This window comes from Prorops nasuta, unplaced genomic scaffold (assembly GCF_024137725.1).
Source record: "Prorops nasuta isolate Cenicafe-Biocafe unplaced genomic scaffold, Cenicafe_Pnas_1.2 PNAS00017, whole genome shotgun sequence".
NCBI lineage: Eukaryota > Metazoa > Arthropoda > Insecta > Hymenoptera > Bethylidae > Prorops > Prorops nasuta.
Genome location: NW_027116814.1, coordinates 5,298,617 through 5,321,573, shown reverse-complemented (window position 1 = coordinate 5,321,573; position 22,957 = coordinate 5,298,617). Strand labels below are relative to the sequence as shown.

Genomic DNA, 22,957 nt, shown 5'->3' with positions numbered 1-22,957 from the left:
TGAATGATCAGAGTCACAATCACACCTTAATTTGAACCCAATTGTACACTTAACTTCAGCAAACAAAACAAATCAAGCTGCACTCATTTTTACAACGAAAGCCCAATAAAATTGTGTCGTGCTAAGTTTGTTCGTTCTATGTGCGTCGAATCGGAACCAAAGCCTAATAAACTTTTGGTCGCAACTCATTTCTGAAAATCTCGCAAAATATTATAAATGTGTATTAGTGTTTTCATTATGCGCGCGCGTGTCTGTGTATGTATGTGTGTGTGTAGATATATCAACATATCCTCTACATATATGCAATTCAATATACCTTGCAATGATTATTGTGCAAAGGATTCTTTTTTCCGTCTATCGGTCTTGTTTCTCTATTAATGCACTATTTAATCAATATACTATTTTATATGCATGTAGTAGAAAAATATTATGCTATGATTACGGTAACATAGCATGCAGCGCAAGGCATAAAAAAGCAAATATTTCGAAAAGAAGAAAAATTAAAAATCCCATTTTCTGTTCTTGCTTTCATTGATAACTTACGGGTAGATCCGGGGGACTGGGTAATTATTCAAATATCGATTGTTTTACAGTTAACTTGCTAGGTAAGAACGATTCTTGCCCGTGATCTAATTAATTCATTCGTCAAGTGGAATCGAACTTGTTGATTTACTTGACAGTGTTGAATTAATTGACGAAATAGGTATTTTTGTTTTTGTCTTCATTCTACATAGAGACCAATGAACTCTTCCATTCGTTTCCAAAGAAAAATATTCGTCAATTAGCTCCCCTCTTCGACACACGTCGATTTAGCCTGCTGTATATAAAATAAAAGACAAAAGAATAACAGAGAAATGAAATAGACGTTCGTTTAATAAAGTGTCTATTTACGCGTAATGAACCTTATGACTTTAACTAGTATCTGAAGTCATTACAAGAATTTACAATTAATTCATGTGTGTTATTCAGCCATGGTTTTCTCTCTAACAATTTTTCATGAAGCAGGGTCAAACTCAGTAACATAAAAAATGAGTATTACATTATTTAAGCGGTGAAAAATATTCTGCATGAAGAACAATAGTCGATAAAGACCTGTCACAAGTAAATCATCTCGTTTTTGTTTCAACTACTTCATGAAAATATGAGCAAATGGTCACTCACTTTAACCATCTATGTAGTATCATTATTTTGTTCATTACAATTATGCGACGGTAAGAAATTTTTTTTTAAAAACGATCCCACATAATCTTTTCTGTCGGCCAGTGGGAGCACAGCTCCAATAAATCTTATGCATTGTATCTCTATGATTTATTATATTTATAAGCAATGGATATTTTGGTACAATTAAATCTTTTTATTGTATACTTGCCCTTCATATTTCCTCTTTTTTTATTATTTAAAAAACAACATATACTTCTTTTCACGCCTTCTTCAATCGAGTCTTATCTTAATAAATTTTCAAGAACTCGGTCTATCTCTCTCTCTCTCTCTCTCTCTCTCTCTCTCTCTCTCTCTCTCTCTCTCTCTCTCTTTCTCTCTCTCGCTCTCACACTCTCTCGCGCGCGCTCTCTCTCCCTTTCTCTCACACTGTCGTGCCCAATTTAATTCATTCTTGAAAAAAGTTGCATGCATATCTCAGCAGGCATTCAATTATCAGTGTTAGTAGATTCGGTAGCACATGGGTCTTATACGTTACAACGTTACACGTGTTTCCTGCAACTTTAGTTTTGGTGTATTCGTGTTGTGTGTGAATGTAATTGTCTCGTATCATCAATATTACTATTTATTATAATATACTGTATTATATATATTTATATATATATTTATATATATATATATATATTTATATATTTACCTAATTTATTATGTTTTGTTATAGTTATCGTTATCGTTAATACGAATATATGATACATTTCAAACAACGCCCCTGCTAGCCAGGTAAAAGGCGACGATCAGAGTACGTGGGTCCTCCAGGATAGGATCTTCAACGAAGTGATCAAAGTTTCTAACATTATCACTGGACACCAACACGTTTTATCATCCATTCAAATTTACACCTTGATCATCCCCTCCCACCTAGCACAGCTGTACCTTAATTAAGAAGGGTCTAACATCCTCGTATTATGTGCTGACACTGATTACACCATACAACTTAAAATTGTTTCTGCCAAAATCTAAATTAATGTACAGTCCAAATCATCATAGATCATCAAACATGGCTTGAAAGAAGAATGTAGTCAATGTGCTTCTCACGATTTATTTGTTGTTAGCGTCGGTCCTCATCTGGGTCGAGAAAAGCTAACGAGGGAAATTGGTAATTACGCAAAGAATGCCACTGTGAGAAGTTCGTTTCACTAACAACGAGATTTTCCTTGCAAGTGTATGGACAATCCACGTTAACTAGGGGCTAATTATTGGGTAGCCTGGTAGGTATCCACCTAAAAATCGTATATAGTTTTAAATAGTGAAAGAAATCAATGATTAATCCTCTCTTCTCTCTATATAATTATCTATAATTTTACCAGCTCAGGGGCGGGGTCGTGTCGGCGGTGCAGTAGTGGCAGGAACTGGAGTATTCGAGGTAGGAGCAGTGACAGCACCACGTCGTTCCAACTCCAGTTCATTCAATCTCTTCCATAATTCGTCCCTTTCCTTTTCTCTTTTCTTCTCTCTGCAATTCGTTCGAAACGGTTATTAAACGAACGACTCGATATATTCCCAAACAAGAGAGCCAATACTCTAAAAACCTCACTTTTGCCTTTCAGACTTATAGCTGGCAGTAAGTTCATCAAAGAGCTTGCTGTTCATCTCCATAAAAGTCTTGAGAACATTATAAACAAGAGCTACTATTGTTTGGTTCCAATGCTCCTTACTAATTCTATACAACGCTGGGAACATAATCCCCATTATTACGTGATTGTTTTCTTCGATTAATGACATTATATATTCATTATTCCAAAAGTAAAGAGCTCTCTCAGCAACCTAAAAATACATGACAATGATATTACAATGTGATTATTTACACAAATTCTATTTTTTGCAGAACGACGATCCTGTTTTGATCGATTACCTGAAAATGAGGCGACGATACACAACGTGCAATTTGCCTGAACAAAGGTTCTTGGATTTTAACAAATTGGCTAGGTTCTATGACATCTAAAATTTCTTCGATTTCTCCGAGAAACATCACCTCCTTCTGGCTACAGGTTTTAGGCCAGAATTTCAAGAGGCCCCGAACAACTGGCTCCGTTAGAGTTGCGTCCTTTTCCAAAAATTGCACCACACAGTATGCCAACTGTGCATGATACAGCGACAAACATTTTACCTTATGCAAAGGCAGCAGCACCTAGCGAAAGAAACATATCGTTAGAGTCTTTCATCTGTGATATCGTGTATTCTATTTCACACAATTAGTAACATTATTTATAAAGTGATCAGTTTACCTTGACTAAAAACTGCTTATGCTCCACTTTCAAAGGAAGAGCGAATCCATTGATAATGCTACCCAAAATTTCAAGAAGCTCACCGACCCCATTAAAGTGCTCCGTCTCGTACACAAACCTGAGAAGATTAAAAAGAGTGAGGCTTAAAATAACAGCCGATTAAACTTGACACATATAATGCGATAATAAAACATGATACTCGTAGTAACACTATCAATAGAGGAACAAGACTATCTTTTATCAGACCCGGATTAAAAGTAAACTGATACCTGAGGAAAATGTTGTTGATTTGTTTGCGTATGAAGGCTCGCAAGCCAAGGAACTTGCCATAAATACGATGCAAGACAGTTTTCAGGAAATCTCTTTCCCTAGGATCCTCCGAGTCGAACAAATCCAACAACTGTGAAAACACAGAAACTTGTAGTTCAATATACGATGCAAGATATATAAGCACAGAGATACTTACCTGTAAAACAAATTTTTGGTCGATGACTTTTTTACCGATTTGTGGTTGAAAATCCGAGGATTCGAGAAAACGTAGAAAGAATTCGTAAACCAACTGAAGGTGGGGCCAGCTCGCCTCCAGTGTTGGATCATCCTCTTCCGGATCGAAATCTGGATTTTCACTAGGTGGTAACGTACGGAATAGGTTTGCAGAAATCTACAAAAATTGTTAATCGTTGATTTTTCATTGTTGCAGCGCACAATGGCACGTACACATAAGGAGGGAGGATGAATAAAAAAAACAATCAATACCATCTTAATGATCTCCGGGTATACGGGCTCGGTGAGGACACCACGTCCAGCAGTGATGTACTCAACGAGTTCATTGAGCGTGCTGCGTTTAATCTCCTTGCCTTTGAGGTCCGCCAACGGATCCATGAAGTCGAACGCCACGCAACACTGGCGCAGCTTTTTAATAAACAAGTCCTCCTGCTCCGATGGGTTGACATCTGCAATGGAATTCGTGGAAAATTAATATCCATGAAAGCAAAGAGGAACAAAGTCAGAAGAATGCAAGACTCTTGGTACAATGTATCTTCAACTTCGTTAAACAGTATTCACTACTATTTATATTACTAATCACTCGATCATTAATGATTTAGAGGTCGTCATACGTGTATATGTGTGTGTGTATGATATATAGAAGCTAACTATTAATGTTCGGTGTTGTGACGAGCACGCGGGCAAGCAGGACGTTTAGTTTGTTGGATAAACAATTTCCGGGCGCCAAAGTGATGAATAAATGATGGTCGCTGGCTTGATTATCGCGTCAGGCGGTTTGTTCGTGACATTAATCGCTCGATACCACCTACGAGGTGCATCAGTCCCGGTAGCGGGGTCAGCAGGCCGTTCGCTGTTATTTTTGTACGGCTTGGAACACTGTCCAACCACGCTAGAGTCAAGAGAACAACGAAACACGTACACACTGTGTTTTCCTAGCCATTCGAATCAACCCAGAAAACATTCTAGTGGGCTAACTAAGGTTACACTTTTTAATCAGCTTTTTTTGTGCTTTTCTTTCGAGCAAAACATTATGGTTGATCAACACGTGTTTTACGAAGTAACAGCTTGCTGCTGGAAATGAGAGAGACGCAGAAACGTTATAGTTATGATTTGGCATGAATTATTCATCGTTGGCTGCTTGAAAACGTCGAGAGCAAATATAATGTAGGATACATATATATATATATAGATACAATTCTGTAGTTACTTAAAGAGTTTATCAAGGGTTGTAAGAAGGAGAGAGGGAAACTCAGTTGTGTACTTGCATCGTTAATATTCTATTTAATATTTCATTCTGATATCTCTTATAGCATTGCAAAAATGACTTTCGATTTCAATTAAATATACTAATTTAAAGGATTAGCTAAATTAAAATTCTACATTTGTTTACTATATTAATTAATCGTTTTCATTTGTACACAATAATTCGTTGCATTAATTTAAAGAAGTGATAAGGTTGAAGAATGAAAGTGTCGATGAAAAAAGCTGTACTTGGGGTGAAAAATAAATGGGAGACAGCCAGAGAGAGAAAGAGAGAGAAGAAAATTCCCAGTTTACTCTTCTCACGCTTAGCTTTTCTATTACATCGTGTGTCCCCAAGCCAAACAAAGGTGGAATGGTTCTCCATCACTTGAATGATGTATGAATATAATTTACTGATTGAATAGATCAGTTAGCAGCAACAGCAGCATGAACAAACCTACATACGAGGGAAATAAAATTCAGACAACCTCTCTCTCTCCCTCTATCTACTCTGGTAGATAAATTTCCAAAATTATAACGTTTTCGCAGAACCGTCAGAAAAATTGCAAGAGCAATTTCATGAGATTGCGTCATCAGACAAATCACCGGAGTAATTTTCTGAAAATTGGATCACACAACGAGATTCGCATTAGAATTTTGTCAAGTTGTCTGGTCAAAATTTCTCGGAATCCGTTATAAATTAAGTGAAATAAAAAATCACGTGTTTCCAAGTCCTTTAATATATATATATATATATATAGATGCGCTATTCTGGTTTAATCTTTATTTAACCTGGATAAGAATTAAGATATGAATGAAGGAGGGAGAGAGAGGAAGAAGAAAAGATCACCTGGCGAATCAATAGGGGGTAGCAGGTGGATCGAGTTGGAGCGAGGCAAAAGGATGAGACACGAGGGTAGAAAAGGAGGGTAGAAGCGTTGGTTTACCTTCCGCCACTCTTTTTCTTGCCATGAATGAAAACTTGAGCGCCAATGGCAAAGCGATCGAGCGCTCCTTGGCCATCGAAGCACAATACGTGCAAGCCACAATTTATACGCTTTTACCCACATGCTCCCCCCTCCTCCCTATCTCTCCCGTTTCTCTGTATAACTTTGCAACGGCGGCACCGCCGCGCGTCAGTGCTTTATCCATACCAACCAACGGCCTTTATATTCCACCACACTCTGCTACTCCTGCTGCTCTACGAGCCCCGATTCAATTGAGCTGCATAAAAAACCTGTCCATCGTACGTTTATCAACTAATCCAAATACTTCTCTCTCAATGCTGCGCCTTCTTCGCGAATATTCATCCCGAAGGCTTTTGGCCGCAGTTTTAACGGTACACAAAAAAAGCCTTGAGAGAATGTTGACTATACAGTACAGTGGCACATTGAAAGCAAATCGATCGTAATCTTACGTGACATCCGAAGATGTCTTGGCGAGATGACGAGGGGGAGAAGCGAGATTTACCGATAGCCTCGCGCTCTCTCGCTGCTCGTTAAAGAGGATGCACGCGCCTTCCCTGCAGCTTTAACAGCGAATTAACAAACAAATTAATTACTCCAGCAGACATTTGTTTACACGCCTGCAACGAGGCAATAAAAACATTTATGGATCCGTATTCCAGCGAAAGTCCAGGCATTTCCAGTTTAACACTGAATAACGCCAAGATTTGTCGCAGATTCGTGAAGCGAGTCGTTGACGCATCTCCCCCCCCCCCTTGCCACCTAGCGGCGAGCGAAGAAAGTTATACCAGCGTTAATTATGTTAAGCTCGCAGCCTGCCTACTGCACAACACTAACCGGCCTCGTTAAAACGCTTTTAATGACACTTGGCCAATTCTCCTCGCTGTTGCTTCTCGACACTGAAATAACTTTTGCTTCGAAAGAATTAAATTATGTGTGAATTTCTATGCTGTGTGTATATATATACGGATATAGCCGTGAAAGGGGTAAAAAGAAGGTCGAGAAAAAGCTAGTTATTCGTTGGATAATTATAGGTAGAGCGTCGTTCAGTGTGGAGCTGTCGCGTGACCGGCAAAAGCGAGAGAGTTTCGCCATAATTCGATAAACCCATTGAGGCCGAGCGGGTAACTCTGGAAAAGCCAAGTTGCATCGAGTGTACAATGGCCAATATCGGCCTCGCCTTCACGCCGATTATTTTCTATTAGTAGCCTGCTTCGCCGATAACAACCTAATTATTCCGCCTAATACCTAATTCCAATCCAATCTATATATAATATCGAACCTTCTTCCTCGTCAAATTCTCCTCCTTCCATTCTCCTCCTTGCTACTTAACGGCCGCTACTGTTGCTACTGCAAGCCAATTTCTTTACTATTATTTTTAATTGTTTCGCTAGCGGCGCGTGATCTCGGCTATGCGATAATTAGTCAATCGGTGTGTGCACTTGCGTCGAAATTCTAATTAAGTTTTGGATCGGTTACAAAACTTTCATTATTACCGGGCACACTTTCAACTCGACCCGGGTGGAAGGAGGGGGGGGGGGGGCAGAACTTTTTACAGCTACGTAAGAAAGTAAACAAAAGAGATTTAACGTGAAAATGCAAGGACTCCGTGGCGTCATTGGGCGAGTTACGTGCACGAGGATCATCTAGCATGCAAGTATTTATAATTTCATTCATAAGTTGGCCATCCACTTTCACGTTCTTTCCCTCACCGTGCAGGGCCGTCTTCGCGACTCCGGCACCCCGGACTTCCAGCGCTTTTCGACGTCCCTTCGGGGGATTTAATGTTTCATCGTGAAAATGAGAGTGAAAAATTACTCGGTCAATTTGCGGGGATTTTTTTGTCGTTTAGAATCATTTTCGGGAGTCAAGAGTGAGAGGGGTGTGTGTGTGTGTGTGGAGAGGAGGGAGTATTTGGTTGGTATAACGTATAGGGGAGAGCGGGAAGGGGGAGGTAAAGGAATACTGGAGTGTTCCGGGCGGTCGCCGACATTCCGGATCAATACTCCCACCGTCGTCGCTTCTCCGGAGGTTCGTCGTATGTTCCCTTCGCCCCCCACTCTTCCACTCTCTCGTAGTATGCACGTGTCTCGCTAAATCCCCCCCCCCCCTCCCCCTCGCCACCTGCGAATCAACCAATTCGCGTGCACTATGCTCCAGAGCAACCGGCGACGACGCGAAAAACGAGAAAAACTGCGAGAATTTTTCCTCCATGCCTAGTTTGGTCCCCGTGCGCGTTGCGCTTGTTTGTCCGACGAATTAGGAAGATGAAGGAATTTCATTTGGAGCGAGACGTAAAACTTGTTACGTAATTCTCATTAGCGGAAGAACGGAACGTGTTGAGGCTGTCTCGCGTAGGAAGGTCGCCCTGCCGATGATGATGATGATGATGATGATGTCAGTGCGTTTGGTACAGAGAAACTCGACTCTAACCCCGCCCACTATTTTCAATCGACGTTTTTCAAACACACGGTTTATTATTGGAAATTTTAAACGTACGGAGGGTTGGCAAAACGGGGTGGAGGATTTTCTTCGAATAGGTCGGCTTTAACGTGGTTCCAATAAAGTACTCGAGAGGATCGATTAATAATAATGAAGCGAGAAGCTAATTAATTTGGTAAAGCAAGAATTGAGGGAGGGATTAGAAAAGTACTCGTTGTGTGCGATTTGACAGTAAATAATGAGCAGTTAGATCGATACGGAAGTACGTCACTGGTACGTTCCGTTATTGATCGGACATTTTTCTGAATTCTTACAAATTTTGTCAAATTAAGAAGCGAGAGTTTAGATATTGGGAATTATCTCTTCGATAATTACTCTTTAATTACGATCATTTGGATTTATTTGAAAGTACGTCACTGTCATTTTTTATCTTTGATCGGTATTCTTCTTGAATTCTTAAAAATTTGGTAAAATCAAGAATTTTAGGGGGGATAATGGAAAATATTGATCATTGCAAGAATTGGTGTTATTAAATAATGATCGCTTGGATCGATTTGAAAGTACGTCATTGGTAGGTTTGATTATTGATCAGCAATCTTGCCGAATCCCTAATACAGTAAGAGGCACCGCCACCGCTTTTGCATGGCATCAGTCGTGCATTGAAATTTACATAACGCAGTCAGGATTCACGGAAACACCGCGCAGTAATCGGCTTAACGAACGCTAATTGGGCCAAGATTCAAACTGGACAAACGTTTCGATTCCGAAATCATGCAATCGTCTTGTTTTTATATCCTCGTGCGACCAAATTTGTCTCGGACACAACTATGCACTTTTCTTGCTTGCAAATTAAGTCGATTTGCTTAAGTGAGAAACACGCATAGAAAAACGCTTATTCGTTATGACTTAAAATGCATTTAAAACTTGATTTTCCTATCGAAAATCACGCTTAGCTCCGGTGAATCAAGCTTGAATGATTTAGCTAAGACGAATTAATGGTAAATATTGTTTTTCAGGAGAGCAAAGATGACGTCACTCTTCCCACGGTAGCCAGTGCAAGTTTACATGGTTAGGAGAGAGAGAGAGAGAGAGAGAGAGAGGTTAATAATATATACATATATACCATCCTTGAGACATTCATCAGGGCCCTTCTTGATCTGACCAACGAAATTAGTGCACTATATATACGACGACAGAATCTCAAAGCGTTTCTAATTAGTGACAAAACTGGGTTACTTGACTAAACTGCATGTAGCAAATAAATTATCCATCGAAAATCTTCGATTCATTCAATTAGCTTATTTGTAGATCGATTAAGAAAGAGAAAATTGCATGGAAGTAATTATAAAATTCTTCAAGCCTCATTAAGTTTTACGAAGGTACCAATGACTTTTATTGCTACGATTCTCAGAAACGCAGCAGTGTCCCTACTTTGCGAGAAGTGCAATGTAAACACCAGTGGAAAAATAAAGTCTGATTTTTGGATCATTTTTGTCCAAGCGGAAGAAGACTTAATTTTTTTCACCTGAATTTAATTGAAATACACAGATTTTATTTTTTGATTCCAGAAAGAGTTGTACGAGGCTGAAGATAGTCACGAGTTTCGCCAGTGTGCAGCTTGAAGTTGGCGTGCCATCTGGTATACGGCGCACGTCTTAGTCCAGCTTTAGGTTAGATGTCTTTAATTTTTAAACTATACAGTCTCGTAGCAACTTCAGTTCTGAATACTTTGGTATCAACTTCATTGGGGACTGAAAATCCTCTAGTTTTTTTTTTTTTTTTTTTTTTTTTTTTTTTTTTTTTTTAATAAAATAAGCAAAAATACAGCAGAGATATAACTTTCTCAGTTCTTGGCGTGGCTCGTGAAAGCCTGTTAAAAGCTTGGCTAAGAGAGAGAGAGAGAGAGAGAGAGAGAGAGAGAGAGAGGAAGGGAATGCTCTCTACAATGTTATAACATAATAACAATGGACAAATACATAGGTGCTAAACAACGCAGCTTTGGACCCCACCTAAAGTGGGCTCCTGACCTTAAGAGGATCCTGAGGTCACCGAGTATTATCCGGGCCGCGTCAATAAACGTGACGAATGCAACGCCACGTGCCAATCCTTTCTCCTTCCCAAACTTAACCCAATTCACTAGTTTTATGCTCGTACCCCAACAATCAACAAAGTATTCTTCAAATTGAAACCAAACACAATTTTCAACGATTCTCTCCCCAGTGTCCTCCAGTCCAATTGCTTTGTTATTTCTTCCGTTGCAGTGGTGCACCGGTGATCTTGACATTGGCCACTGGCGATCAATGACATCATTAATTAGACGCGTTGTGTTGCACGGTGAAAATTTCGCGTGGCCACTGACGAACGAAAAATACTTGGCACGAGAAAAAGGGTAAAACGGGTGAAAATCAAACGGTGAACCGAGAAAAGCAAACTTTAAGAATTCCGAATGAAGAATAACATTAGATCTCTTTTGCTGTGTTTCGATTGAAACATTCCTGGGTGAAACTGACGTGGAATTCCTTGGTAGAATTCTGTAGAAATAGGAACAGTGTAGTGGAAAAAGCCAAAATATATATATATATATAGCGAGTGCACGTATAACTGAGGAGAACGAATATAGGGAAATTGGGAGAAAATAGTTGAAACAAGTTGGAAATTGATGAGTTTTGGCTATTTTTAGTAGCTGAGAGAATGTCCGACCGAGGTTTAATTGATCGACTAGTTTGGAAGACGCAAATTCGTCTGAAATTGTGGGTGCAAGTACACCTACGCTAGAGAGGCTAAAAATGTTTTGTGAAGCAGCGAGCGAGTACCTGGAACTGGTGACTAGACGAGTCTAGTGCTGACTCGATCCCGAGGACTAGGAGAGTTACGTCAATCGGTTAGAATCAAACATCTGGAAGCTCTCAGTGTATAGCAGATTATCGCTTTGCAGGAGTCTCGAAAACAAGCATCTTTCCTTCTTGTAATATTTCGTGAAAATTATGTGGTGGAAGGATGATAAATAAGTAAACAAATAACAGCTTATTTCGAATTTTAAAAGAGTAATATTTAATGCATTTGGTTTTTAGGAACATTCGAATCCAGAAGAGATCAATGCGAGAAATTGAGTCTTTTATGATTCAGCTAACTTCACTCTGTACTCTTTCTCGGTAAACTTTTGTATACTATACTGTAACAAGAAAATATTTAATTTATATACCATACGAATGTGCAATTTGGTGTTTTGTATCGAATATAGATTTTTAAATGTGTGTTCATACAATTGTCCGGTGTACAACACGGGTTTTTTAAGGTTATATGAATTGTGTAGAATGAAAGAAAGAGAGAGAAGGGAATATATGAGACCAACCTAAATAATATTTGTCCGTATCTCGTTTAAGAATCTGTACACCGAACATAGTCTGGAGAAACCATTCAACTATATATAAAAAACAGTTTCAGAATGTCTAAGAAAATTCTATTCTAATACCATGTAAAGATTCATAGGACGTATTTATTTATTTAGAATGTGTGGGGGGAATTTTCATCTTCAAAGCTGAACTCAATGGAAAATCTGTAATCAATTCAAGGTCTTATGAAGCTAGTAGCCTGTAGTACCTTGGCAAAGCTAAATATGTTGAGAGATTCTTCCAGTTGTACGCCAATGTTATGTTTTATTGCTAAGATCATAATCTATTTGTTCATATACTCCAAGAAAAAACTAATGTTAACGAAACTTTGAAAGAAAAACATATTTATATACGATAGAAAACTTAGTGATGCTTTATTGGAGAGAAGGGGGATTTTTAACTCTTGTCGATTAATTTATTTATTTCCTAAAGTATTTTATGTTTCATGTCTGGCTGAATTATACTTGTAAAAGACAACGAACTTATATACGTTACGTAAGAACATCGGTTGTACTTCAGAACATCACCATATCAAATTGACATTTGCAATGTTTGGTAAATCTATCTCATTCCAAGAGAATAAAATAAGTTTTAGAAATTCAGGCACAGATGGCTTTTTCGGTCATTGTCGGAGCTTGTACCAATTTCAGCAGAACCTAACCTCAAATTCGATCGATTGCTGACCTGGAACTCAGTCGGATCAAGTTTTCATTGCTATTAACAATTCAATGATATGATAAAATAGAATTTTTATCCCTTGCACATCTACATCTGACATGCATCATTATACTCTTTCAGCATACATTACATTCATTATTGATAAAATGATCTTGACTTTCAGATCTACCTGTTTTAAAACAACTTTCAAGTTTCATACTCCCCTTTGCAGTTTTTTATTAAAACTATGCATTACATTTTTAGCATTGACCACTGATTGTCAACTTCACCATATTTTGTACGAGAAAACTCACATTATTTAATGACTCTCTTTCGTCTCAGTTAAATTATTTTACAAAATGATTATTACTTTATCATATAACTAATAAAATATTTATGAACCACTTAATAAATGTATATAGTTGCAAATTCACAAAACTCTTGGTTCATACTTCTCGACAAAGTTATCAAATAGCAAAAGTTAAGGATTACTTCAGAAAATGTAATAAAGCAAGTAGTATATGTAAACCAAAAAATGTAATAATTACCAACAAATTATTTTTCCTATTCAAGTTTATTAAAACTTAATGCACATGCAATAATTGGGTTTCTTCGAAGAAGAAACAGCAAATGGTAAACAGCAATGATAATAGTGGTACAGAATAAGTATACCAACATCACTGCGATTCTTCAAAGCTAGCCTGAATGTCATAAAAGGCAGGTTGTACGAGTGGGATGATAAAATTAGGAAATAAGTGTTGAAACTTAAAAGTAATAGTAACATGAAAATAAGATGGAGGAAAATGGAGAAGATAGGTGAGCATAAACAAAAGTTAACTAACCTTTAAGTGGTGGAAGCTGTTGGAGCTCGACATCCTGTGAGTTTCTGTAGCGTGACGAGCCCTGGGACTTCTTGGTCTTCTTCTTGAGGGAACGCTTGGCAAAAGGGTCTATCCGGTCGACGAAAGTCCCAGACGACATGTTGGGTAAAACGGAGGCACTGTGGAACTGGAGGGAAGTCGAACACTAAGAGATACCCGGAGTTGCTAATCCTGCCGGCACTAGCCTAGACTAGAGACGATGTCGAGCACCTCTAGGAGGCCGCATACCGCGGAGAAGGGCTTACGGCGCCACAAGACCAAATGCTCGCACGTGGTTAGCTTCAAAGTTCCTTCCTGGGCAGCGTTGCCAAGTCCGCCATTTTGAATTATACTACACGGGAGATTGCTCACGGCTATACCCAGACTAAATTCGCTCCTTCTCCCACTCCTGCAAAATAAGATTTTTGACGTGAGCGCCAGAAGACGGAACGGAGAAGAGTAGAACTAATTCTCACAGACACGCTACTTGAATGGGACTGTGTCAAATGTATGCGCACATTGTGGGTAAGTGGGGAGTGTAAGTTGGAACGTTTGGAAAGAAGGAGCGAGAGAGAAAGGATACGTCTACTCGTTCGTCCTCTCATTCTCACTCACTTTCCTACACAACCAATTGCAATGTGTACACGGATGTATGCGCACACAAGCCTCTATTGCTGAACATTTTATTAAATTGAAACAGAATCTCAATAGAAATGCATAGAAAAAACATAAGTAATCGTTCTTAATACTGATAAATGATATCTTTTCTCATGTATCAAGTGCTGTGCATTAAAGATTTTTTAGATGATAATAAACAATAATATTAATTAACAAGGAATCCCAACCGCGAGAGACCGACGGAGTTTGGGATGTCCTTACTATTGATAAATTGCCCAATTTCAGCTTCCAATCTTCTCCCGTTTTCAAGAAAATTGCATTTAAATTTCCAAAATGCCTTAATAGTTTATATATATATACCTTAGATTTTTAATGCGTACACGGAGCGGCGAGTAGCCGAGCGGTTAGCGCGCTAGACTGCTGACCCTGTGGTCTCAGGTTCGATTCCTGGTTGCGGTGAATTATATCTGAAAAAACCGCTAGTACCAGTAGATTACGAACATAGGAGCGCCACTTTTAAAATGTGTAGCCACTTTGACCCGCCGTCAGCAGTCTCTCCCTTCATCTCTGGTATCAACAGAAATTGTAGCGTAGTATCCATTTGGATACTACGCTATAGGATATGATACTACGGTAGTAGAATCATCATACTACGCTTGGCAACGCTGTTCCTGGGCATAGCAAGTCCAGCTATGCGATTCCAAGGCTCCGAAACTCTTAGCTGCACCCGGCCACTGGTAGCTGACGAATTTTCGTGTTAGGCGTTGTCACATATGCACTGGACCCACCTACCCGAACTTCTCAGGTGCGCTTGTTCGCTATTCCAGGCCAAAAAAGCGCCTTCTCACCAAAATGAATTAAAGTGGATTTACTGATTCCTGGGAATTGTTACGGTGATATATCGAGATTTCGATGATCGCACACACTCACTTTAAACTCGACGAGAGCCTCGAAGAACAATCAGCCGCCATCAGCTGCTCGACTCTCCCAGTTTCCCTCATTTTCATCAAATTGATCGCCGGACACTTCTCAACAATCTCCCATTCTTTCAATTATTCTCTGTCGAAAGCTTACCCGATTTCCGTACTCTACCGTACGTAAATTTTAAATTAAAAAGAAAAAAGTCCTCCGTCGCCCTCTTCACTTATTGAAAACCCGTCAAGAGGTACCTTGTGTGCCTGAAAATAGTAATGCGCTCTCGGCAATCCTCGCTACCGGAGATTCCCGATTAAACCCGGAATACCACGAGCTGCCACGAGCACTCGATCAGAACTTTTTCAATATGGCGCATGCGTCCTATAAGCAAAAATTTTCTCAATCGAAATTTGTTTATAATTTCCTTAAGAAGTTCATAAAGCTTCTGTTATACTTAATATTTGTCTAGATAAGGATTTAACTTTTTCTATAAAAACGGTATTTTCTTGCTACGTTTGTTTATTATAAAAACATGACTTATAAAGACTACATAAAATAATTACAATCTCAGGGTGTTAAGTACTCAATTATTTTAAAAATAATGAAATTATAATTTTAATGCACATAGGTAATTAATTACAATGGTAAAAAAAGAATTACTTACAATGAAGCAATTGGGATTCTTGATGAAGTATATAATTTATTACTGCTTCGTTCAAAGTAAATACAAAGTCGATATATTCCTATGATACTTTGATATAATTATTTATTAACTTTATTACTTACTTTCCAATAGAATCTTATACAATATGTGCTGAAGACTTTTTTCACTGAGTACAATTTTAAAACTCCAAAGCGTAATTATTCGGAAAACTATGAGCAGGTAATAGGTAATAATTTAAGTACATATATAAGCGGAATTAATGATGATATTCCAAATGGAAAAGCCAATTTAAATTTTGATATTACCTTTATCTATTATGGTATTTCTAAGTCTATATAAAAATCAAAGAACGCTACGGACGACAAGTATAAACCATTTAGACCAAGTCAGATATTCATCAATATTGTAGAAAATATTAACTTCTGTCTAAAATTAAAATAAACTTTTAATTACTATAGAAATGAGCATAGAAAAATGTTGATAATGAAAATATTTAAAACTATATGCTTATCGTGTTCCATATTTATAGGTTGTAATGTAATCAAAGTGTTTCCTTACGAAAAGGAATCAGCATTTTTGCATGAGATTTTGACAGCGCGGCAGCGACAGCTGAGCGCCCGAGCTTAGCCGAGCCCGAGCCGCCCGCCGCTGATGACGTCGCGCAAGTGGCGTAACGCAGCTTGGAGAAACCGGGTGCCTCACGGGGAATCAGTAGATTATAATTCTTAGAAATTTTCCAACTATATTAGGATAGGCTAATTGGAAAAAATAAGGCTACCCGATTTAGCCAAATGCACTTGTTACTTAAATAAAACCAAGTAATTACTTGACAAACACTTACCGGTAGATCTGTGTAGACTACGTTGAGCTTTGCTACCTCATGTAAAATCCCACAAACAAATAAATTCACAAGACAGAGTAAATTGATCGAATTACTATTGACATGTGAAAAACACTTTTATTCACTAATATTCAATAAGTTGTGTCCAGAATCACTGAGTCGTACGTACGCACAGTCACCTATGTACACCGCGTTCAGAACGAAAACAAAGCACGTGCGAAACTGCGACGGACGAAGTGTTCACTGTTGTGTAAGTGATTAGTGTATCGACCGTGTTTCTCTCAAAATTCACTGTCGTGCAGTTGTATACTACTTCACTGGCATCACTGCCGTTCTTATAATAAGATGTGCAACATAGAATGTATATAGAATCTCAGTGCTTGCAGGTTAGTTGCAGTACTGATGGTAGTAAGTTTCGAAACGTATCCGATCGTCGTAACTAAAAAAATTTCCGGACAAATTATCATCCCTATTCCCCCACTTTACCTATAAAATAAAATATACATCAACTTTTCGAGGGTGCAATTTGCGTATAATTTCTTTAGAGCAATTAATGTCCAACTGTTATTAGTTGTATGTGGTTACCAATTATACTCTGCAAATGTGTGTGTATGATACTTTTTAAACAATTAGTCGAGAAAGTTTTCAGTGTATGTATTTCAGAATCTTCAACGAGTTTTATATACATTACACAGCATAGGAAATTAATTCCTTTACATTTCAGCTAACTTCACTCCGTACTTCCGACTTCCGAGGCAAAATTCATCTTTGAAAATTTATACTGCACTGTAGCATGAAAAGAACGATTCAATTTCCCATACCATACTACGTGCAGTTATTTTTAACCTTTTGTGGTGTAAGGCTTTTTAATCCATTGGTTTGCTTTCCGATGTTATTCTTTTAAAAAGGATATTTGTGTTTTCATTAATAGATTAAACCTTTGTTGAGGTTGATTATTCGAAAATGCATAAGTGTTGAGATTTATTACATTCCTTATCAATTACAATAATGGACGATTGTTAAATACATCTTGTGCTCTGTGCTCTTGCAAAATGCTCAGGGCTTATATGTATAATTCTCTTCTGTAATGTCGTCTAAAGCTATTTCTTGACATTAGACGTGAAGAATGAAAATTAAAATGCCACCTTTTAGGAGGAAAAAACCTGGAAAGTCCTTTCCAGTGAAAGTTTGCACTCTTGATGCAGAACTAGAGTTCAACCTAGAGGTTAGATCTGGCTCTAATTTATTGTTATATAAATAAGACCAATATAGAAACTTTAATTTTTTTAGTGGAGATCTACAGGAAGGGATTTGTTTGATCTAGTATGTAGAACTATAGGACTCAGGGAGACTTGGTATTTTGGGCTTCAATACGAAGATGCCAAAGGCTTTATTTCTTGGTTGAAGTTAGACAAAAAAGGTATAGAAATTGATACAAATTTTAATAATTTATAGATCATTTAACTGATAATAATCATTTTACCTTTTTAGTACAAGATCAAGGCATTTCACAGCAACCAACTACTCCTTTCATGTTTTTGGCAAAGTTTTATCCAGAAGATGTTGCAGAAGAGCTAGTGCAAGAAGTTACCCAGCACTTATTTTTCCTTCAAGTTAAACAAGCTATACTTTCTATGGATATTTATTGTCCTCCAGAAGCTTCTGTGTTATTAGCATCATATGCTGTTCAAGCAAAAGTATTTTGAAAAATCATTTACAACTATATTAATTAGGCTTTTCATTCCTTTAAAAAGTATTTAAGATTAATTTCTTAATTCGTAGTATGGGGATTATGATGAAATGTCTTATCGTCCAGGAATGTTAGCAAGCGAGGATTTACTTCCACAAAGAGTTATAGATCAATATCAGATGACACCAGAAATGTGGGAGGATAGAATAAAAATTTGGTATGCTGATCACAGAGGAATGTCTAGAGACGAGGCAGAAATGGAGTATCTTAAAATTGCTCAAGATCTGGACATGTATGGTGTAAATTATTTCCCAATTAGTGTAAGTTTGTGTCACAGAATAGATTTATGCACAAAAATTATTTAATAGAATTTGTAAATGAAGCAAAGAAAAAATATTATTATAGAATAAGAAAGAAACAGATCTATGGCTAGGTGTAACTGCAGTAGGACTGAATATTTATGAAAAGGAAAATAAACTAGCACCAAAAACAACTTTTACATGGTCAGAAATTCGTCATATTAGCTTTGATGATAAAAAGTTTGTCATTAAACCTGTGGAGAAGTCATCGCCAAACTTTGTATTCTTCTCGCAGAAGGCTCGCATGAATAAACTGGTAAAGAATAAGTCAAATGTTGATAAATAGGTGAAGGGTTTAATAGCTTTAGGGTTAGATGAATGTGAAAATGACAAAGCTACTAACGTGTTATTTGTTAAGATCCTGGATCTGTGCATCGGCAATCACGATCTATTCATGAGGAGACGTAAACCAGATTCCATGGAGGTACAGCAGATGAAAGCTCAAGCCAAGGAGGAAAAATCAAGGCAAGTTCTATTTAAAGGATGAAAAACATATGTTGATATTAATGTATTAATTTAAAGCAAGCGAGGAGAGCCAATTATGCAGGTAAAATTCATGCAGTTGAATAGTTAATTTAATACGGACAAATATTATTATTAGGAGACAAATTGAAAGAAATAAATTGGCTAAGGAGAAACAGCTTCGAGAGGCTGCAGAACGAGAGAAGGCTGCGATGGAGCAGAGACTTTTGCAGTATCAAGAAGAAATACGATTGGCGAACGAAGCTCTAGTAATATGATTAATCTGTACTTTTACCCGCTTCGTACATTTGAATACAAACATAATGAAATGAAAATTTATAGTTATACATAAGCTTACTACCAGTGCTCTCAGTAGCCGTCTCTTTTGTCATTTTGGGTTGATTTGTTTATATGTATATAAAATTATACGTTCTCACATCATTATGTTTGTTTTCAAATACACAGAACGAATAATTAGTTTTTTTAAGTCTACATATTGATGAAATAACATTGATGTGTAGAGAAGATCTGAGGAAACTGCAGATCTTTTAGCAGAGAAAAGCCGAGTCGCGGAAGAAGAAGCGATGCTGTTGAGCCAAAAAGCTTCAGAGGCAGAGCAAGAAATTACTCGTATACGATTAAATAATATGAAGACTGAAGAGGAAAAGGTTCACCTGGAGCGGAAGACGAGGGAAGCGGAGTTATTGACAGAAAGATTGGTCCAGGAATCCGAGAGAAGGGCTGCTGAAGCAGAAAAATTAAAAGACGAACTTTTGAGGGCACGAATCGCCGAGAAAGAAGCTAAAGAAAAATTATTGGAGTTTCTTAGTAGGAACGCATACACTGCTACTATTACTGTAAGTATAAAAACATTTGTAATTTATTTCTTGTCTGACTAGTTTTCAAAAAATTAAAAAAAAAATTTTAGCCCGTGCCAAATTTGTTTCCCTCAACCCAAGTACTTCCGTCCGATTTGCAAGCAGATTTGCAAACTTTACAGCTGGACGCGGAACCTTTACCTACGGATTTAACTTCGTACGATCTGATAGCTGATGGGGATGTAGACCAACTTTCACTGGAAATCGAAAAGGAACGTGTGGACTATTGGGAAAAAAGCAAACACCTTCAAGAACAATTGCGAGAGCTTCGTACAGAAATTGAAGTCATGAAAGTTGGCGAGAAACAGTGCGAGTTGGATCAACTGCATGAAGAACAGGTACGGCTTGGAGAAAATAAATATAGTACGCTAAAGAAAGTTAAATCTGGATCTACGAAAGCTCGAGTGGCCTTTTTTGAAGAATTATAACTTTGAGACAGAAGTAAATTAAGTAATAGAGAGAGAAACGATAAAGTCACAAAATATAAATCATAACGCATAAAAAGCTGCCGAATTTCGGAATCCTGCAATGTCTAAAATAATACAGTACATATTGTGCCTTAAGTTGACTAATTTTAAGCGTTTCTTCGCCAAAAATTTAAAGTAAATATATAAAATATTTGCCTTGCCGTATGATATTTATCTGTGATTTTAACATACGCAGCATATGATTTCTAGTAGTAAATATTAAGTATTCAATCAAATCAATAGTATACAAATTTTTACTATTACTCGGACCTTGCTTTTCTGCTCATAATCATAAACAGATTGATTTTCATTATTACACATAATAACTATGAAATTGGTTTAGAAAATAGCATAGAACTTTGTTATAAAATAGTCATTAGTAATTGCCATATATGATATAATTAAGCATTATACATACCATTGAGACATTATAAAGTTTATTAAAAATAAGCAATGGCAGCACAACAGTTTTTAATACAATTGTTCTTTTATGAACAGTTAAGTGCCTTATACATTTATATACATATATTTATATATATATGTATATATATAATCAGTCTGTTAAATTAAAATAGGCCATCATTTAATTCTGTTTTAAGAAAATTTTGCGAAGTATAAAAGTTACTTCTGTAAAGAAATGTGATTTGTGTATATGTAGTAGCTTGTAGTTGAATTTTTCTTTTTATATAAGGATTAGTTAACAGACTAGATAACAATAATATTGCTCCGGATTTTTTTCATACAAGTTTTGTATATTAATAGATTACTTTGACAGTATTGTTTATTATAATATATAAATTCCGTATCCTTTCATTACAAAAGGAGAGTTCAATTTCCACAAATTCGAACTTATTAGATATTACTTTATTAAAAATTTATTTTACCTGACCAATCCTAATTTTTGTTCACAATACTAATAAAGCTATTTAGCTATTAGTATGCACATTAAATTGTTTCATTTTAGAGATTCCTTTATTTTTATATACAATCATTATATAATCTTATGTATCAACCAACCAATAAAGATCACTGAATCTTTAAGTATGCAGTTTACTTATTTTACTTAGTCTATGTATAAACGAATTAAATCTTCCTCTATAGCTGGATAATTTGTCACTGGACATTTTTTGTTTTTTTTAATTATTGGTAAAATACATGGATAACAAAATACGTACCCAGATACCATAAGCGCTGTGCTTATTCTACGTTTTTTCATGCAAATTGGACATAAGCCTTTGTACTTCTTAGCTTCTTCAGGTATCTATAGTTTGTAATGAATAATTTTTATATTATTACATACAATACTTAGGATATTTTTCATTACCTTTGGAGATGGGGGTACAGGAAGAGACATAAGATTTGTATGCAAATTTTCCTGATGCCACCAATGAGCAAATTGGAGAAGAAATGCACTTAGTTCAAGAGACCTTGTAGCCACTCTTTCCAGAACATCCAATCCATCATTTATACCAAATGTATTAGTCTTAACTTTCCTTAGTATGTCATAAATTGAAATTGGAGCTTGCATTGTAGAGTATACAAGTGTTACAGATAGCAGATTGTATATTGGCATTGGATAGTTTGACCAACCAGAGGCATAAAGAATTAAATTTAATAAGACAATTGATTCATAAAATGTAAATCCTATTGTGTATCCTTTTATGATACAAGCACGTAATATTTTACTCCATTTCTGCTATAAGAAATGTAAGAAAAATTGAAAATTTTATGATAAAGCACTGAAGTACAAGATAATATTTACATTTCTTGGTATTTGGCCATCAGCTTCTTCTAACTGATATTGTTGACATAAGTCAGAGAGTTTGCTTTTGACGTAAGGAAAAAGGACTAAAAAAAGGAATGAGAGCCTTTTTTGTTTGTTTGTGAAACAATTTTGAAATTCATTTTTAACTAATGGAGAACGCTTTAGACTATAAAATGCTTCTGAAAACGATGCAGCTGAAAGTAGATATCATTGTTTATATTTCTCAGATATAACAAATTTAGAATAAAAAATAATATTTACAATACTTATTCAAGTAATAGCGCTGGACAAATATGTTAAAAACCAAAAATGCTTCATTGGACCATTTTAATAAATGACCATACCTGTCAAGGTTACAGGAAGCTAAGAACTGAAATTTTCATTCAGAAATTATTACTGGGAGAAATGCTTAAAAAATTATATAGTATTGTTTATATGTTTCTGCTTACAAAAAAAACCTTTTTAAATGCAGGCTCTAAAGTAGATGCTAATGATTCTTGTGCAATAATTTCAAAAATTGAAGGTTTTGCAAAAGCTGTTGCTGTTAAATGAGCCCCTTTTTCCGCCATCGTGAAAAATCTCAATTACTCAATTATTACAACTCTGTATAATAATTTTTATAAACCATTGTGACGACTGACGACTGTGTATGATGGTCATGAATCATAAATCCCATGATCACCTGATCACTGAATCGTCTGAATCATTGACAAGCAAGCACTGAAACTGATTAGTAACTACTGACTGAATACATAGTTGATTTGATGGACCAGTGGGCAGTGAGCAGTGA

At 36.8% G+C, this 22,957-nt stretch overlaps 3 protein-coding genes across 7 annotated transcripts; 1 reads left to right on the top strand and 2 right to left on the bottom strand.

The window, feature by feature from the left end:
• Nucleotides 1–1,767: 1,767 nt before the first annotated feature.
• LOC136779603 (serine/threonine-protein phosphatase 2A 56 kDa regulatory subunit epsilon isoform-like) lies at nt 1,768–16,685 on the bottom strand. Of its 3 annotated transcripts, XM_066737279.1 has the most exons (11): nt 15,057–15,314; nt 14,487–14,966; nt 13,491–13,917; nt 4,200–4,396; nt 3,910–4,104; nt 3,713–3,843; nt 3,444–3,561; nt 3,071–3,346; nt 2,753–2,982; nt 2,523–2,671; nt 1,768–2,438 (listed from the first exon to the last, which is right to left on the bottom strand). In XM_066737279.1, the coding sequence occupies exons 3-10, from the start codon at nt 13,627–13,629 to the stop codon at nt 2,527–2,529; spliced, it is 1,431 nt and encodes a 476-aa protein (XP_066593376.1). In that variant the 5' UTR covers nt 13,630–13,917; nt 14,487–14,966; nt 15,057–15,314; the 3' UTR covers nt 1,768–2,438; nt 2,523–2,526. The 3 variants fall into 3 exon arrangements, with proteins under 3 accessions (XP_066593376.1, XP_066593377.1, XP_066593378.1); XM_066737280.1 differs by lacking the exons at nt 14,487–14,966; nt 15,057–15,314 and adding an exon at nt 16,547–16,685; XM_066737281.1 differs by lacking the exon at nt 14,487–14,966.
• A 332-nt stretch (nt 16,686–17,017) lies between these two features.
• On the top strand, nt 17,018–21,206 carry LOC136779601 (merlin-like). Of its 2 annotated transcripts, XM_066737276.1 has the most exons (11): nt 17,018–17,196; nt 17,271–17,771; nt 17,837–17,966; nt 18,038–18,243; nt 18,329–18,556; nt 18,642–18,851; nt 18,954–19,060; nt 19,122–19,142; nt 19,197–19,326; nt 19,579–19,914; nt 19,986–21,206. In XM_066737276.1, exons 2-11 carry the CDS (start codon nt 17,673–17,675, stop codon nt 20,361–20,363), a joined length of 1,845 nt encoding a protein of 614 aa, XP_066593373.1. In that variant the 5' UTR covers nt 17,018–17,196; nt 17,271–17,672; the 3' UTR covers nt 20,364–21,206. The 2 variants fall into 2 exon arrangements, with proteins under 2 accessions (XP_066593373.1, XP_066593374.1); XM_066737277.1 differs by lacking the exon at nt 19,122–19,142.
• A 146-nt stretch (nt 21,207–21,352) lies between these two features.
• LOC136779605 (peroxisome assembly protein 12-like) lies at nt 21,353–22,917 on the bottom strand. Of its 2 annotated transcripts, none has more exons than XM_066737283.1 (5): nt 22,617–22,917; nt 22,429–22,537; nt 22,165–22,361; nt 21,727–22,095; nt 21,353–21,663 (listed from the first exon to the last, which is right to left on the bottom strand). In XM_066737283.1, exons 1-5 carry the CDS (start codon nt 22,734–22,736, stop codon nt 21,466–21,468), a joined length of 993 nt encoding a protein of 330 aa, XP_066593380.1. In that variant the 5' UTR covers nt 22,737–22,917; the 3' UTR covers nt 21,353–21,465. The 2 variants fall into 2 exon arrangements, with proteins under 2 accessions (XP_066593380.1, XP_066593379.1); XM_066737282.1 differs by having other exon boundaries at nt 21,727–22,098; nt 22,617–22,916.
• Between the last annotated feature and the right edge of the window lie 40 nt (nt 22,918–22,957).